This window comes from Melampsora larici-populina, assembly GCF_000204055.1.
Source record: "Melampsora larici-populina 98AG31 unplaced genomic scaffold MELLAscaffold_10, whole genome shotgun sequence".
Classification (NCBI taxonomy): Eukaryota; Fungi; Basidiomycota; class Pucciniomycetes; order Pucciniales; family Melampsoraceae; genus Melampsora; species Melampsora laricis-populina.
In genome coordinates this window covers 773,301-791,785 of record NW_006768774.1, presented here as the reverse complement: position 1 = coordinate 791,785, position 18,485 = coordinate 773,301, and the positions used below count along the sequence as shown (strand labels likewise).

The 18,485-nt window shown below is 41.1% G+C and overlaps 5 protein-coding genes across 5 annotated transcripts; 3 read left to right on the top strand and 2 right to left on the bottom strand.

Moving 5' to 3' along the window:
* Positions 1-2,422: 2,422 nt before the first annotated feature.
* Positions 2,423-2,947, top strand: MELLADRAFT_84328 (uncharacterized protein; the record flags this gene model as incomplete). Its single annotated transcript, XM_007407873.1, has 2 exons — positions 2,423-2,845; positions 2,930-2,947. The coding sequence occupies 2 exons, from the start codon at positions 2,423-2,425 to the stop codon at positions 2,945-2,947; spliced, it is 441 nt and encodes a 146-aa protein (XP_007407935.1).
* A 2,010-nt stretch (positions 2,948-4,957) lies between these two features.
* On the top strand, positions 4,958-6,514 carry MELLADRAFT_71337 (uncharacterized protein; the record flags this gene model as incomplete). Its single annotated transcript, XM_007407874.1, is given in 5 exon segments — positions 4,958-5,310; positions 5,395-5,511; positions 5,582-5,923; positions 5,943-6,369; positions 6,456-6,514. 4 exon segments carry the CDS (start codon positions 5,028-5,030, stop codon positions 6,197-6,199), a joined length of 999 nt encoding a protein of 332 aa, XP_007407936.1.
* A 470-nt stretch (positions 6,515-6,984) lies between these two features.
* Positions 6,985-8,004, bottom strand: MELLADRAFT_84326 (uncharacterized protein; the record flags this gene model as incomplete). Its single annotated transcript, XM_007407702.1, has 3 exons — positions 6,985-7,151; positions 7,220-7,477; positions 7,545-8,004. The coding sequence occupies 3 exons, from the start codon at positions 8,002-8,004 to the stop codon at positions 6,985-6,987; spliced, it is 885 nt and encodes a 294-aa protein (XP_007407764.1).
* Positions 8,005-9,112: 1,108 nt separating this feature from the next.
* MELLADRAFT_84325 (uncharacterized protein) lies at positions 9,113-11,091 on the bottom strand (the record flags this gene model as incomplete). Its single annotated transcript, XM_007407701.1, has 5 exons — positions 9,113-9,343; positions 9,414-9,924; positions 9,992-10,176; positions 10,254-10,479; positions 10,550-11,091. 5 exons carry the CDS (start codon positions 11,089-11,091, stop codon positions 9,113-9,115), a joined length of 1,695 nt encoding a protein of 564 aa, XP_007407763.1.
* A 4,830-nt stretch (positions 11,092-15,921) lies between these two features.
* MELLADRAFT_55479 (uncharacterized protein) lies at positions 15,922-16,331 on the top strand (the record flags this gene model as incomplete). The annotated part of the gene is made up of 1 exon (XM_007407875.1): positions 15,922-16,331. The coding sequence occupies one exon, from the start codon at positions 15,988-15,990 to the stop codon at positions 16,228-16,230; it is 243 nt and encodes an 80-aa protein (XP_007407937.1).
* Between the last annotated feature and the right edge of the window lie 2,154 nt (positions 16,332-18,485).

Below are 18,485 nucleotides of genomic sequence, written 5' to 3'. Positions count from 1 at the left end.
TCTTTGCTCATCAAATTAATGTAAACTAAAATCAAAAATCCAAATATAAAAATACACTGAGTGTGAGATATTCTTGTATTCATGAAAAGAAGATTCACTTGGTCAGGGTAAGCAACAGTTAAGTCATTATGTACCTTAAGCTACTCCTGTTTGCTCATACTCCACTTCATAGAAAACTGTTCAATTGGTGTGCTTGTCCAAACCATCTATTGTAGTAAAAAGAAAGAATAAGATCTCAAGTTCAAATGCCACAAGTTAATATTCATTCACTAGCTCAAGTTAGTGTTTTAACCTCAATCTGCAATTTGACTTGCTTTGGTTACCAATATAAGCAATATAGGGGCAAAAATCTGGTCATCTATTATTGGAGGTGTAATTATGTACAAAATTTACCTAGACCTGTCTTTGGCAGTGTGTCCATCTCTTTTAAGATTTGGCGGTTTCAAGCAACAAATTGGTCAATGACTGAAATTTCTGTTTGTTCACAAATGTTTCACTCTTGGAGCTGCTCTCTCAGCAGTTTTGTTCTCACTTCAATCAAGTCCAACCTCTCAATCTCAACTCTTCAGACAATCCTTGAGCTCAGCTTTCTTATCACCTTTTCAGAAGAAATAGAGGAGAATACAACAATTTGAATGTTGGAGATGAGATGAAGGCGCTTAATAAACAATTCGGGATTGCTCATGGGATTTCTAGTTCTCTTAATGCGTTTGGACATTTGGTTCCTAGTGTGTTTGTCTGTCTTTGGGTCGGAGAACATGGTTTCTCTTGAAGATTTGTGATGCTTTGATGGTTATCGACACCCGAAACTTTCAACTATTTTCAATCTGTTCAACATCAAAAAAATCGGCCTCCTTTCATTCTTTCTGTTGTCTCTATTTCTCACGAGCTCGCGGGCTCGTTCTGGCTTGTGCCGGCTCGTCTCACTGTGGTCGCAATTTAAGTCTTTTCTCTGAATTTTGATCGGCGTGTGTGCCCCTTGTGCCAAATATCTTCGAAGGTTTTTTTGATCATGATTCAACTTCTGCGGTAATGTTTGAATCTTTCGTGGGTCTTTGGGATCTTTCAAATGTCAGATTATTCCAGAGCGCTGGTGAGAATGCTCAAACATGCATGCTATTTCCCACCAGATTTTTTGGATTTGGAAGGACATCATCCAATTTATGTGCTGAGAGTTGAAGACACTTTGTCTCGGTCTTCGTTCAATTTGAGAGCAAATGCACAACGATGAGAAGAAACCGAGCACCGTTGACCCTTTTCAAACCTACGTATAGATGCCATCAAATTGCGCTGAGTTGGAGTCACACTCACTGTCTCTGACTCAACTCGCCGCACATAAAATGGGGTAACGTCTGCAGCGTTGGCTAACGCGCAACGCCAAAGTCAGTCACTTTGCACCATCGAAGTGATCCGTGGCGCTGCCCAGCCAAAGCTTTTCGTATCACACGTAGAAAAATCTGGGCAGCTGGCAGCCGGGCAGCCGGGCAGCTTGTGAGGTGCAACACAGCCTCTCGTCCACGTCATCAGATATAAACCTGCGGAGTGACATGAGAAGGATGATGGCATGTTTGAATGATCATAATTCATTTGAAAGAATTGATTTCTCGTTTCCGGTTTTCCTTTGTACCCCTATTTTGGTTTAAGACGGAATCTGAGTGAAAGTGCGTGGTTTAACATATCACCGAGATAGATTTCAAACAGCCTCACGTGCTTCCTTTCACTCGATGCGGTGTAGAACAGTGAGCACTCGACAAGCAGAGCCTCAACGAGCGGAAAGATGTGAGAGGTATGATGCACTGTTTAACAAGAGCGCTGAACGAGCCAATTTTGCAAGCAAAACCAGCTCGGTCGCGTGTCTCAGACCCTCGGAGTGCACTCGTATATGTATACTCGTGACAATTTGTCACCGACCTGTGACAGTTTGTCATGCACACATGACACGAGTGCACTACGAGAGTCTGAGTGTTACGGTGGCAGTGCATACTCAGGCCTGAGTGACGGTCTTATTCCTCCCGGTGAGCCGAGCTCAAACCTGATTCAACAGGACTCGACGATCTCCAAGCAGGAGTCTGGCAGGCAGCACCAGTGGGATATTCCCACCAATGTCGGGTGAGGAGATTTCTACCTGCTTGTCAGGTAACGGCTTGGAACGCGCCGAGAAGAATGGGGACGAGAGAGAAGGGACGAGAGTCTTGAAAGAGTATGCCGGCAGCCTCGTCACTCAATCTCATCACTCAAGGTGACGAAAGGATTCGGCTATAAAAGCAGCACCTCCGGCTTGTTTCTGTTCCTCACTCCTCATCCACTTCACTCATCATTACACAAGTCTCATTAAAACCGTGCTAGCCTTACGACCTTTTACTATCAACTCTTAAAACCTGCACTTAGTCTTTAATAAACCTTTTTACGAACCAATCTCATCATGCATTTTACACTCCCACTCTTAGCTTTGTTGTGTGTCTTCCAGGCTGTTGTGGCTTTACCTACCCGATCTTCTGGTCTTGATACTGCCGCTGATTTGAGTCGTCGAGCTGGAAGTGAGGAGGTTGTTGCGGGTGGCAACGTCAAGGAGAAATCTATTGAACAAAAGTGTTTTGGCGGTATCAACAATATTTGGGGAGGCAATTTTCCATTCACTTACAATTACTATAACAGCCTTATGTATCAAAATGGGTTCTCCGGTCTTTGTAACTCTTACTTTGGGGGTGGTTTCCAATGGGGTACCTGCGGTTCGTACTTGGGATGCCCAGGTGCCGTCAACACATTTTACAACTCCTACCTCAGTGGATTCAACGGTATTGGCTCCCCTTCCATATTCGGCTTGAATGACAAAGACTTGAAATCAGTAAGTCTTCCGATACATTTCCTTTTTGATCCTATGTTTTTATGAATCCTGACCTCTCCCCCTGCTGTCTACTTTGCATTTTAGGACAAGAATGCTGTTTGAGCGGTCGGATTAATCGTTTTATGACTTTTCCTGGAATTTTATGATGGTTTGTTATAGATCATCCACTACTTTGTAGTTCGTTCTTATGCTGAATTTGTTTTTTGACCTTATGCTCCAGAATTTATCTTATGAACTCGAAAGATTTTGATGTGATACGATGAACGATTTTGTTTTGTTTCTGTTTTCTTCTTCTCTGTAATGCGCTGTTCTCCCTCGAAGTGTTTCACTATGTAGTACAAACCTTCTTGCCCGACACGCCTATAAGTTAGTTCAAGTTTTTGTTTTGTTTTGTCTAGCTGCTTGTGATTGATAATTCATCGGCAGACATGCGCTCGTGGACTACAAAACCTTGACATCATCTCAATGATGCGATTATGCGGTGCCTACATTTGACCTCATGCGCGTACTTTCCTAACATCTTCAATCTTTGTGATTGCCAAAAGATTTTAAACAGTACACCCTGCCGAGATGTGAAAGATCCATCCTTGCCTTAAAAGCCCTTTCTTGTTTTCGCGTTGATGAGATCATTGAACAATCTCGAATACGTACACTCACTTTAATCGTTGCTACTCGGATGCTTTAACTGAGTATCTCTAGAATAATCTTGACTACCTTACGAACAAGCTCTCGATTCGTATGATGCATCAAGACAGGCTAGAACCACTTGAGATTGCTACCTAGTGGGACGGTCTCAAGAACTTCATTTCTGAAAGCCAAGCGAGTCGATCATGAAGGGATTGTACGATGACAGCCTCAAGAAGTTCCATTCTATTTGGCTGACACTCCGTTATGTCGGTCCGTGTGAGGTGTTTATAATATATACTTCATCACAGTCGATGTGATGTGATTTATGTATTGGTTCAAGTGGAGTTCGCTATCAAGAATCAGCTCGAGCTGAGGTCGTGGTCCCGAGGAGGTGACTTTTTCATGACATGTGTCACGGAAAAGTCATGGCAGCTGTCGAGTGGAGATCAGTGTCCCTTTCACCAACCTCAACTCCCTTGTGTCCTCTCCATGCCATCCTTCCTCTGATCCTCAACTCGTGTTACAATCCCTTAACCATGAAATCATACGTTTTCACCGTTTTTCTGAAGAGATCAGTCCGTTAGCCTGGCCATTGGCAAGATAGGTGTGTGGTCATCGAGGTATGATGGAAAGTAAACGAATTTTCATCTTGAGATACCTGTCAAAATCAAAGTTTTTGTCAGTGTTTGTATCTGCGTGTCCCTGCTCAGCGCACGGACCCCGAGCTCAGCTCGAGATTTTGCATTTTTCCAACATTTCTGAGAACGACTGTATTGGTTCAAGTGGAGTTCGCTATCAAGAATCAGCTCGGACCACTGATCACGAATTGACGCATAGGAGAACCTGTGTACTAGTGTATAAATGATCGGTTGATGTACCCAGTTTGAATGATGTCGTGACATGCTGTTCTTAGAGTGTGATTAATGAGGATTAATGCCTATGAGTTTCTGGTTGTACCATATATCCCATCTTCCAAGCTTATCAAGGCTCAAGCCGAGGCCCAGGGATAAAGAGCGGAAGGCTAGAACCTCCTCATCGTAATTTCAAGAAGCTGATATGTATCTTTTGTAAGACAAACTTCATCATACGCGTTGACGCCATTCCTCGCATATTTAGGGACAGTAAGACGTATCACCTTAATCTGACTGTTCCAAATTCGGTAATACGAACAGCTCAGCTGGTGGAACTTTGTTACCCGTGCTTGATATCCTCATTACAGAGATAATATCATCGACGTAATAGCAAGGAATGTGTTAGCCACCTTCGATATCCTCGACAGCGCTCGCCAGTTTTCATCATGACGTTCAGCTTTGACATCTCGGGATCGTCTTGTCATCAAATAATGCGGATCGTGCACCGATAAACGCGCGATTGCGTTGCGGAGCTTCATCTCGACATGCCTGATCTCGACCACCTTTAGCTTGAAACCGAATTCCATTTCTTATACTTGAACTCTAGCATGATTTTCTTCTTCCACTGGCTTGAATTCCCTCAAGTCCATTTGACGTAAGACTTAAAAACAATCTCGCACGACTCTTAGCACTTCCGTTTCATCATGTTTATTGGCTTTGACGTGCCACCGGATTCGACTGTGGTGAATTGGGAAGAAATCCGAAACTACGGATTGATGAACATCAGTCCACACCCTTCCAGGAGCCAGAAGATGCGCTTTCGTCTTCTCGCTGGCGGTATGGTCATCATGACGCTGTTATATACAATAAACTTGTTCAAAGCCATGATCGATAAACAACTCTGGTTCTTCAAGACTGATAAATTAGGATATTGTCGACCGAATATCCATACTCTCTTACCACTGTTGTCTTGTATCGAGTGTATGCGTGAGTCGGGCTTGTGTTTCTTTCTTCCGAAACCTTTATTTGTTTCTATCAAAAAGCTAATGAATTTCCTGTGTGGTCCTAAAGTCGTCTTCGTCTCTATCGTTTTGTTAGAAAGGGATTACCAGGGCTATTTACATGTGTCCACGGTTTTTACTCTTCTTCTCTCATATACTTTTTTACATTTTGGCATTGTGACCCGTAGTAAGTGAATGATCACAGTGACCCTGCTTGAATTTTACTTACCCCATTTCTTTTCAACCGTTGCTGACAGCTTGGAGAATTTTGGCAAGTTTGCCTAGGACCTCAATTGAGCTCGGTGATAATCAAGCGGATCACCGGTCATCGATATCACCCCGCAAGTTCAACACTCTGATATGCCTACTATATTTTTCATTTCCTGTGGTCTTTATTCCACTACATATTTGGATGTCTTTAAATTCCTCCAAGGTCGGAAGACTATGGTTTCAAGTCATGCCTGTTTTGGACAACCTAATTCTCTTCAATCAAGGCACGATGAGTCAATCTCAGATTCAAGAGCTCAGTGGAACTGCTGAAGGAATGCTTAACACAGTACAAAATCCTTACATCCTCGCTATCCTCTTGTGGCGTATTGCTCCTCTTGTGGCGTATTGCTAGTGGTATCTACATGTTATTCATCACGGCTGAGATAGCTGTTTTCACTTACGCGTCTATCAGGCTTTTGAAGGCCTTGGGGAAACGACTTCGGGTAATTAGTCATGCCAAGGCTAACGCCGCTCAACTAGCAACCATCGATATTCACATGCAAGCGAGCCTCGTCAACATCACAGAGGTTTCACATCAAACTTTGGATCCCAGTCATCCAAAAAAAAACAGCGGCTTGGTGGTGGATGTGACTTACTTCGAATGATGACATTGAGCTGAGTGTGTGGAATGATATGGATAACGTGGTATTCAGCGAAGTGAGGTATCTAGAGGAGAATTATGGGATCATAAATCGCTATCGTCATGTGATTCTTTTTCAGTTGATTCTTTGTGGTATAGTGAAGGTGTCATTTTGGATCCTGGGCGCTCTGGTTGGTAAGCATCCATCTCTATATATCAACAAAATTTGAGCGGTACATCTATTGATCGTATCTTTCGGATCTCCACGATATGTATCATAGCTTTCAATGTATTTGAAGCTGTGTACGAAACTCCTGCAATAGATATTTTGTTGATTGTCTATGAATGGTCAAACTGGACTTGGGGAGCTCCCGGTATTTTACGGGATCGTAGATTTTTCCGAACATCCATTTCCGAACATTATTGTTCGGAAATCGTGTTGTTCTGAAAATTAAAGATTTCCGGGGGTATTCTATAATTTTCCATACAAACTTCAAAAATTTGAAGTTCGCAAAATAAAGTATGTAAAAGATGCATCGTAAAAATGAATCTTCAACACAACAATATTTAATTTTGCGATTGATATTTTGCGCGCTATATACTCCGTAAAATAATTAGCACGCAAATTTGTAAAATGTCGACTAAATTTATAAATTTACATCCATTCTTTTCCGATGTTTTTGAGACTCGGAAAAGAAACTTCGCAAAAGTGTAAATTTTCACAACCAACATATAATTTTACGCACAAAGTTTTACGGTCAAAAAGAAAAAACTTTGTGCTAAGAGGCAAAAACAACAAAGAACCGCCTGTCACCTCTTACTCTTGATACGTTTGGACCTCCGATTATTGTCATTCATTTCTTCATTGTCTTCAGCCTCCTCCAGCCCTTTTGGGCTTTTATTTTCCTCTTCCTCTTGATCCATGATTACCCAACCTTTCCATTTCGGTTTGGTTGGTTTGTCATTGTTCGAGCGCGCTACAACCAAACAATATATTAATTAACATAAGCGCCAGTATTAATGCTTTGACAGTGTTCTTGCTCACCTCTTTTAGCTTGTGATTTCTTTGGCAACGTGACTACGTTTTGTTTATCGTCGGTGTGAATGTCTTTAGCAATGTATCGTTCTTCATTCTTTGAGGAAAGGGCATCATCATTGCCCAGGTGTTCCCGTAATGCAGCTTGCTCAACTTTCGCTTCTTCAACTTGCCCTGTTCTATGAGAATCAATCTTCATGTCTTCACACTTTTCAGCAATCTTTACCTTCTTGGGTTTTCTGGACTTGGGTTTATTGGTATTGGTATCTGAGTGAGAGAAAAAATAAATAAGGACAATAATACAACAATACAAAGTATGAGAACTGTTACTCACGTTGTTGTACTTGTGGTTTTGACTCCGTAGGTTCTTCGGCTGCTTCTAAGTCTGAGCAAAACAATGGTTTAACATCTTCAGAGTCGTTGAGCGTATCAAATTCTTCAGGAAGATGTTTGTCATCTTCCCAGTCTGGATCAGATAGGTCTTTGTTTTTGTCAGCATCATTTTTGGATTGCGAAAAAGGACGATCTATGACCCCCTTGTGACCAATGGCCTTGTTGATTTTTTCCTCTGCACGCTTGAAAATCACCGATTCTTTGTCCGTAGGCGCGCGAGAATACATCACCCAGGATGTACTAGGTGAAGCTCCAGCAATAGTTTTGAGGTCTCTAGACGCCAACCTTGCCATACCATCATTTTCCATATCATTGTTATACCACACACCAGTCAACCCGCCAACGGTGCGCACGACTTTACACCAATAGTGACCATCCCGCCAAAAACCACGAGAGCGCATACGGTATGTCACACCCCCAAGAACCAGTTTGTACGGTAGGTCGCAATCAGCCATCATCTTTTTGGCTTCTGCAGGCCGTGTTCCCAAAAAGTAGGCGATGTCCAGAGTAATATTTAGATGTGGTGGAGGTGGATCTAAGGTAAGTCGAGAGGTCTCGTTGAAAGGGACCTTGCAAGTCTTGCAATGCCGTGCTGACACCCGTGGAATTCCATTCTCAGACCATTCCGTGAGAAGTGAGGCCGTTTCGGAATAAGTAAATTGAGATTCGAACAATGAATGATCTAAAGTGATCCTGTTTAAATGCCTAGTTTCGTCAGATTGATGTGATGGGTCAACAGGGCAGACAAAGTTCCTCTTCAGGTCAACTCGGAATAGAATCTGTGTCATAGGAGGTGACACAGGTTTCCCAGGGCGAGATTCACGATCAAAAATGCCCTCGAAATACTGATCTGCTGATGAGAAAACATCCGGTTCAAAGCTTCCTGGGGATCGCAGGGAAATAGCCGTGTGCAGCGTGTTTTGCCCAATGGACAAGATGGTCCTGATACTGCCTTTCTGGCTCATTTCCCATGTAGAGCGGGATGAAAACAAAACCATCAATTTGGCAAAAATGTGCGCTGATTTGCCCTTCGAGCGACTATACCACAGGGGGGTATGTAGGGCGTATAAGCACTCGGTCATCGCGTCAAGCCAACACCGATTTTGACGGCCTGGCGTCGAAGAGGCATAAAAGCCTTGGTAAGTGGTGACCGGATTGCGATCAACGTTCCGAGACCCTTTAGGTCGTCCCAGCTTCTTGCGACCAAGCAAGGCGTCAGTAGTGTCTGGAGGCCTTCCATCATTCTTGAATGATCGAGGGTTCCGTGACTTCTTTGCCCATCCAAGGGCCTGAGCTACCTTCTTGTAGTTCTTGGCCTGGCTACCATACTCAATTGGTATTCCCTTACACCGGTCTTCGTGGTCTTGTTCGAGACACTTGACCAACGCATACAACTGAACCAGTCCGATTTGCACCAAACAGTTTCCTTCGCTGGAAGGAGCAAAAACAAAAGATGTTTGTCATGTGCAATTGTCACCTCATGTCTTCTTGCAGTATGAGTGAAGTGACTTACGATATCATGTAATACACACGATGCATTGCCTCCTGTGCATTAGTTGTGGCTGGTAAATACTTCGTGCCTTTGAAAAGCATGGCCTTGATATCGGCAGCCTGCCACCATTCAAGCCATTTTTTTGCTTTAGGAAAAGCTTTGCGTAATTTCGCAATTTTTTGATCGAAAGTCAAGCCTCCAGGCTTTGTTTCCTTCAGAAGATCTGACGCATCTTGCTCAAAAGTTTCCTGTAAAGATAATGCATATCTTTTAGTAATCGCGTATGCTTTGAATCATACAATACAATGTCAGACTTACCTCATTGCCAGCTGGTATGATTGCACGATTTCTCTTTACCCGGGTGACTTGAGCTTGAAAATGCTCATGGCAGCCTTTGATCTTATCCAACGCAACTGAGCGGTCATTCTCTTGAAAAACGTCCATGTATGCCATGATAAAACCGTTTTTCTGCGCCACCGAAAAGTCTACAACCTGACGCACCAGCGTATCACGCTCCTCATCGGTGAGCTGTGCTTCCCGCATCTGTTTCATCAGAGTGGTAAAATGGGAGGCGTAGTGTTCTTCTGAAAGCCCATTCAACCAAGTTGGTTGAATGGGAATCCATCGTCGAAGGTCGTCATGATACATTGAGGTTGAGAGTAGATAGCCGTTGGCGAAAAACTTGTATGTCACATCCGACAGTAGGCCACCAGAATAAATCTCGCCGTGTTCGTCGCGAGATAATAACTGATTTGCCATCCATTGGGTTTGAAACGTCATATGGATGTCCTTCAGCAGGAAGGAGCAGGAAATCATCCTCAAGCCTTGCCTGAAGACAAAAGTTATGTTAATAAGATTCGTATCAAATGTCAAACAAAAGAAAACAAAAAACCCACTCGGCCCAATGGATAATATCCAAAAGAAAGCTGTCACCTGCTCCTGGTGCAGACTTTTCTGGTATGACCCCAGCGTCCGAAAGAAGCTTTCGCCGATAATACCCAATGCGATGAAGGTGGGAAAGGGCGGGATGAATGTTGGCGGCTGTGACAATATCCTTTTGGCCTGCAGGAGCACGTCCCACCTTCAATTGAGTGATTGTGGCAAATATTTTGTTTTTCAGCACATGTTCGGAATGCCTATTGCGTGGAGGACACGTACCTTGTGTTGCAACGGCCCCAAATCCGGGTTTTCCACACACTTTTGGCCAAATTTGGCTAGTGAAAGTTTATCGGGCTTTCCTCGTCGTGGCCATCGATGAAGATGAACGCCGGAGTGACGTATGATACCCCAGCCACTGCGGTGCTCGTCCATGCGACATAGAGTGTTTGCGCATTGAATATGACGAAGATCACCATCACATCGAGCAGCTTCACACTTCTTAGTTCTAGCCCAATAAAATGATAATATTAGTATGGACTTTGTACAATTTGACGCCTAGTTACAGCCAAACTCACTCTGACTGATATTCCAGTCTCTTGTCTTTTGCTGTGGGAGGCAAGCCGAGGTAGTCGCAATCAGGGTTGCTACATACAATGACGCCTAAGCACTTGAATCTGACGGTTCGCCAGGTGGCGGTATTGTTCTTTGTTCCCCCACCGGAAGTCGTATATGTAAATGCGAACGTGCCCCAGTTAGTGAGCTTTGGTTGGCCTGGCTGCCGGACATATACGGTATTTCTGTTAGGAAGAATAGGATATCCTTGGTCGTCGACAGTGGTGTCATCATCGATGAAGGTTTCGAAAGAGGCACGGTCGAGTGGCAATCCAAAAGTCTTTTTGCCCTTGACACCCACTTTCTTAGGTTTAGATTTTGTCGGAGGTGAAGTTGGACTTTGCTGGGACTGAACCTTGGGGTCAACTGTCTGTTCTTCTTCCTTGATGTCGTCTTCTTTGTTGTAGAAATCAATTTCATCATCGTCATACCAAGCTTGTTGTAGTTCTTCGTCGGATTGACGATGGTCTTCAAAGGCATCATCTGATGAGTTGTTGCTACTCATTTTAAGTGAGTAATTTCCAAGAAATTATTGTAAAAGGATTTACGTGGAGAGATTGGTAGATGAGTAATTTGGAGCAAAGCAAATAATCGCACGTTTGATTATGAATATTAATCGTACATGGGGCTTCTCTCTTCTCATGTTTGATACCCTTTTTTGGTACGCCATGTTTCCTGGTCGCCGGATCCAGTGGGCATCATTAGATCCATATGTTTGGATTCAGAGCATTTGGCTTGATTTCAATGGGATTGAAATCAATCCGATTGAATTCGTGTCATTGAAAATATGAGTTTTGGTCGAATGAGAAACTCCAGTTGTCATGGAGAAGCTCGAGTCGACTTCCCTTTTGAGTGAAGTTCCTTTTCCCGATTCAGTTTATCGGATGACGAGTCATTCCAAGACAAGGCCTCAATCAATACGTGGTAGATTGGAAACGGGATCAATCCGTTACGATCTCAATACATCAATCTTTTAAGGATTGGAATACTTCAATCCCTTGTGGATTGGAAAATTTTTGATTGGAATGTTCACTTTTGCAACAATTAATGGTAATGTCTGCAAACGATGTGTTGTAAAATTCAATAATATGGAAGGTTTCTATGTCTTTCATATGTATATGAGACCCGAACATTAGTCGACGTAAATGTTCGGATGGAAAATTCAACATTGTATGTACAGGAATCAAATTTTTGGATGGTTTTTTTCCGACTGTATTTTTTGCGAACTACAATTTTTTATTTATTGTATGGAAAATTAAAGATTACCCCGGAATTCTATAATTTTCCAAACATCACGTTTTCCGAACAATAATGTTTGGAAATGGATGTTCGGAAAAATTGCACACCCCGTATTTTACTTGCACTAGTCTCTTATACAGAAGCGCTTTATCAATTTTATAGTTGTTTCTTTCATGACTTCTGTTCTATTTCCATAAATCAAAAACCATTATGTTTATTCACGATCAGCATCAACCAGGTGTCGGGGAGCATTCGAGGATCATTGGAAATGGGCGAAACGATCCCCGGGCGAAAAGTCTCATGTACAAGACAGCCTGTACAAAGTCCGTGCAAGAGGTACAAGAGGTACAGCGCAATTCAAAAATATAAGCCACTCGTGAGGTGGCTTGAGCCTCCGGATCGTGGTGGCCGAGTCTGCGGTGGCCTGGCATAGACCTCGATGGTATACCAGATCATCAATGATGATAATGATAACATTACGACATAAAAACATTCATCCTTTGCTTCGATTTCAAGTGTATAGATTTAAATCAATACGAACGATTTTTATCTATCTCGTATGAAGAACAGATGCATCCCACTTTTTTAGACTATTCATCATGAAGAATCATCATATAGGGTGGAGGAAGATGGTGTTAAATTTCATCCAAGTCTTTAGGATACAAAACCAAACACTCGAAGATTTGAATCATTTCAATATGCTTAAGCCGACATTTATTAATCCAAGCTTTATATCAACCTGGAAATGAAACTAAAACCCAATCAGGTATTGACCGTTCAAAGAAGTGGAGCCAAAAACTTGTAAGCAAAAAAAAACTTAAAAACAGAATATATAAAGCTGGTCTTTATAAATCAGACAAAGCTTGATCAATTCATTTCTCAGCCAGATGTTATGCAATCTGACGACGTTAGCAGAGGTCATTGTTTTCTCCTACATATGTATGCTATCTTGATAGTCGCGAGCCGGAAGTGAGCGAGTTTCCGATTGCTACCAGTACTACATCCAAGGCTCAAGCCATCTTCCTATGTAACAATACAGGAAGGTGGCGTCTTTGGGATACTTTTTGCCCATTTGCCTTTTCGCCCGCTTTCGCCGGATTCCAACAATAATCAAATTCTCTGAGGTGTCGTTTTACAAACTTATCAAAGTCCCTCGCCAAAGGCCCGAGGCTTGAGCGAGGGACTTACCGCTAAAAAGAAAATCGTGGCCTGAGAAGTAGCCTGTATTGGCTCAAATGTTGCTACTTCAATATACCTGTTTTGTTTGTAAATGAACAAGGCTTGAAGCAAAATAAAAGTAGGACCAAAAACGTCCATTACATACATTGCAACTGCAAGCTCCACCATATCTTGTCTGGAGCGCCTGCTAGTGGGTGTTAAAAAACATGTCTTTTTTACTTTTTCTGACCCGTGAGCCCGCTTGGAGCCTGTATTTGGTGAAATTGATTGATCTTCAATCACTCAAAAGTGCAAGTTCCCAGAAAGATACAAAGGAGCTTGCAATTGGAGCATATGTAATGAGATCTTAATGTTATCTTTTTATTTTGCATCAAATATCGTTTCTTGTGGGATAAAAAAAAAAACCAATGTATGGTGGGTAGTGCCTAAACGCGTGAAATCGGGTATTTTGAGAAAAAAGTTCATGAAGCCCACAAAATTGATCCAATTTTGAAGCCGAGGGCAGATTTGGAATCCTCACATCGATAGGAATCCAAAATTGTATTGAACATGTTGTTTTTAACAATTTTTACAGTAGAGAAAGTTCTTTTCATCCAATGGATGTGATCTACTCACAATCTTTGGGGCGAGAATGAGCAGGAAGTAACTTGATGAATCCATTTCCTTGGGAGATGCGAGCTGCTTATATATGCGAGCGTCTACAAGTGAGGTACGAATAAGGAAATAGAGAGATACAATATGAGGCAAGGGATTGCCTAGGGATGAAGTACAACGATCGGTAAGAATGGCCGGATCCGGTATAGCTGGATCCGAGCTACAATTGGTAACAATAGTGATCGGGACGGATCTATGCGAGATCCGTCTTCTTGGAAAAGCAATATAGAAAAGAAAACAAAAGAAAGAAAAGAAAATAGAAAAGAGAAAGCACTGAAAAGCGCGTCTAGAGAGAACCAAAGGAATTAGGCGGACAAAGAGAGAAATCGGGAATCACATGGAGTTTTTGATAAATCAGCTTTTTGGCCGTACTAACCGGCCCGACATTACACGCTTTTAGACACTACCCACTATAGAGCTTTTCAAGCCAATACAGGCTACTTCTCAGGCCACGCTTTTCTTTTTAGCGGTAAGTCCCTCGCTCAAGCCTCGGGCCTTTGGCGAGGGACTTTGATAAGTTTGGTCGTTTTAGCGGATTTTCAATTAGTGGACAATTACAAAATGCACGCTCACAAGAGGACACCGAACGGTTCATTTCGAAGTTTACAGCGCTTCAAGAATCCTTCGGGTTTTTTTCACGCAAGAAAACGAAATAAATGTCCAAAACCCTCGCTAAAACCCTCGCTGAAACCGATTTTGTACTAGAATCTGTCAAATTTGAGCTGTCCAAATGAGTTTTTTCCAAGTTTTGTCCAAAACTTTTAAAAAAAGACCACCAAATAAACCGAAGGATTCTTGAAGCGCTGTACCTCATCCGATCAGGTCACGATGGGCAGTGAAGTGTGCAAACCCGGTGCGCAGGGGCACGCACAGGCATCAACAGGCTGTGCCTACTTCTTCCTTGACATCAAGTTGATCTTGGTTCTTTCATTTAATTTGTATCCTTCATCTTTACTTGCATCAATTTCCTAAGCACTACTCTAAAAACATTATCGTATCATCAAACAACCAAAATAACATATATGTCTTCGAATCAAGAAAATTGCCTTCGTCGTAGGAAAATCAATGACGTCTTGGAACAGGAGACTACCACTACCACCGAGGAAGGCTGTATTGCAGAATCACCAATTTCTGATAATAATCAACTCGAACAATCAAATGAAACAATCAATCATATCAATAAACCCGAAGATTCAAATGAATCAATCGAGCATATCAATAAACCAGTTTCCCCAATCTTAAAATCATCAGACGATTCTCAACCAGAAGTGATTTCAGATCAAACTTATCCCAACAAAACCTCTACCAAACCTATCAATTCTAATAATAATCAAGAAGAAGAAGAGGAAGCACTTTGTCGAATTTGTTTAAGTGGTCGTGATGATGAAGATATCAGTTTAGGTCGTTTGATTCAACCTTGTTTATGTCGTGGTACAATGGCTCATATTCATGTAGGATGTTTACAACGTTGGCGTTTGATGTCAAGTTCTACTAAATCTTTTTATCAATGTGATCAATGTGGTTATCGTTACAAATTACGTAGGGCTAAAGTAGTGGGTCTTGCTGAAAATAAATGGATTTTAGGTTGTGTGACCGTAAGCAAGAAATTTCTTTTATTTTTGAAATTTTTGAAATCAATCAGTTTAACTTTTTTCATAATCTGGTTTCTTTTCTTTAGTTGTTTTTATTTTCACTTTTGGTCACTTTGGCTGGATTTGCTGCTGGTTGGCTTTTAGAAGGACAGATGATGAGAAATATGACCAATGATGAAGGTTGGAGTTTTGGTTTTGGTACTTTATCATATGATTCAACTGGAAGATTTGTAGGTGAAGCAGTTGGTGAAGGTTAGTCAACATTTCCTCAACTTCATCTCCTCCATCACGATCTCTGATGGTTACTAATTTCGGTGTGAACTCTAGCGGTTCGTGTGTTGAATAGCAAGCTCTTAGTCAACTTGAATGAAGATCCAAACAAACCCAAACCATCACCTAATCGTAAAGTAGACCAAGAAAGTAAATTGGTACCTATCTCAAATGATCAAGAGTCGGTGGAAACCAATACCTACCGTTATATCAATCCTAAACGTAAAACTGGTATTTCTGCTCAAGATTCCCATAACGGTCATCCCACCACATTTAAACCTACATCCAAACCTTTAACCACTAGTCACTCAGATTCAAAAAACCCATTCCCTATGAAAATAAAAGAACAAATCAATTCAACCACCAAAAAGTTAGCCATCATCATACTAAAGAAACTAGATAGAATCTTAAAACACAGTATCTTAGGTTTAGCCTTCATAGGAATCGTCAGTTTCTTCCAATTAGTCATGTCATTAACATTTATTTCACCATTTAATTTTGGTATAAGACATTCAGTCTTACGTATGATTCGAAATAATAATAATAGACCAGGTGGACGTGATCCAACAGCAATTGCAAGTATGATGATTTTAACTTTTATGATTGTAGGTTTGGTGACGGCTATCAGAGGGGTTTGGTATTTTGTTAAAAGATGTAGTCATTGGGTTTTAAGAAAAGTTGAAGATTCGGTTTTAGATGTTCAAACTTGAAATCCTTTTTTTCGTTGTTGTTTTCGTTTTTCGTTCTTGTTTCTGTGTGTGTCTGTGTGTGTTTTACATCATTATTATCATTATCATTGATTTGTGTCTGTGTACATGAGTCGTCTGTTCATGTACTTTTAGTTCGCATCTTTTCTTTTATTTCTCAAGCAGCAGTTACCTTCCTTTGTTCTCAGTCTTCCAATTCAATATTTTTGTTTTCCATACCATGGTACGCTGAGTGAATTTTTAAGAAATTGGAATGATCTCTAAGATTGAAAATTTGATTGACAGAAACAAATAGATGAACCTAAATAATAAACACTGGAATTTCATAAATTGAACAATAAGACCAGTGATTGCATTTTTTTGCAATCTGTTTTCAAGCATTGTGATCACTCGCTCGTATTATTAGGTCATGAAGTTCCATGAGAGGTCTCAAAAGTTTGTAATCCCCTCCAGGGAAGCAACACGTTGTTCGGACAAGCCATACGATTATAATAAACGTAGGGGAGCCGCATCACAAGACACCACAACACCACAGAGTACTGGGTACAAATTGCAATTGTGAATCATGAGCAAAATCAAAAGCAAGTCCAAGGAAAAGGAGAAGCATTGACAGAGCAAAGGGAAAGAAACTAACTTGACTTTTATCAAGAAGAGATCAAAGAGATGTACCCACCAAGCCTTGGCCCTCAGCAATGAATGAAGGATGTCAATTATGTAGCACCACAAAACACTCACGAGCGGTGGACAAAGAAAAGAAACAATTGCTTGATTGAGCTGAACATGATCCTAAGATCGGGACTTGGGCAAACATTGAATCTGTGCTGAAAGCAATTCCAGCTTAGATATCTTCTTTACAAAAATGTGTTATGGCAACAATTGGATGAGGAATGACAAGCCACATATAAAAATCAAGTCAAATCAACAAAAGTAAATTCACTCTTGAATCCAATTCCAGCTGGACAAGAGTTCCAAGTTGAAGCACCAGTCTAGATATCAAATAATTTCCATTCCAAAAACTTTTCATCTACCAACAAAATCATATTCCTTAATAATTGAAAACCCTTCTTCCACCTTTAAAAAAATCCGGTATATTAGCGGTGTACAAACCTACAACCCAACATGAAAACCCATGAAAAAAACCCATGAAAACCCAACTTCTTCATGGGTTTTTCTGACGGGTTTTTTTCATGGGTTGCCCTGGAAAGGTTTGAACGCCCCAACTCCTAAAACATGTCTTGAAAGTTGAGTCACAGGCCACACGCTGCTCTTGTCATCACTTGAGGCCTTAACTTTACTCCACATCTCTCTTTTTTGCATCCAGCTCAACCACCGCGCTTTTTGTATCGATAAAGGTTTTTCTTGATTTGAATCTCACACTACTTCAAGGAAATTTTAGTTTTGAAAGTTTCATCTCTTTTTGTTTGAAATAAAACGATATCTTGTGCTTTTTTGAAACAAAACGATCTCGTTTGCATTTGACTGAAAACAATATCTTCGCTTTAGAAGTATCATCTCAAAGTCTTAGAAGCCAACTTCAACAGTTTCTTTTTGAGATGAAACGATATGTTTTTTTATTGAAAACGATGTCTTCATTTCAAAAGTCTCATGTCAAAGGTCTGAAAGGCAATTCAGATCAGTTTTTGTTTGAAGTAAAACGATACATTGTGCGATCGTTTGAAATAAAACGATCGCTTTTGAATTCTTCAAATTGCAAAGGTTGAAACAAACCGAAGAGAGGGAAACTTTGAAATCAGCATACATCAGGTATTTAGACAAGCAGCATATGTTTATTTTGTAAGGATTTGTGTTATTGGGTGTGTTGCGTTGACCAAGAAGGGGTGGGGTTGGTTGAGTCTACATATATCGAACACAACTGTTTTTTTCAACAAACGGGTGGTGAGATCTAGACGATTTTGACCCATGTGAAAAAACCCATGAAAAAAACCCATGAAGAAGTTGGGTTTTCATGGGTTTTTTTCATGGGTTTTCATGTTGGGTTGTAGGTTTGTACACCGCTATTTATCTAGAAAGGTTTGAAAACCCATCATACATATACGTCTACAAATATCAAATATCAAAAACCAAAAACCAAACCATATGTTTTTTTCATCAAGACCAAAAAAAACATCATCATAAAACAAAACCCTGTAAGAAATCAAATCAAAAATCAAAAACCAAATTTCCATAACACGTTCCAAAAAAAAAACCAATAGATTCTAACCCCCCCTCAGGCATCAAGTGTATCCTAGTGAAAGACA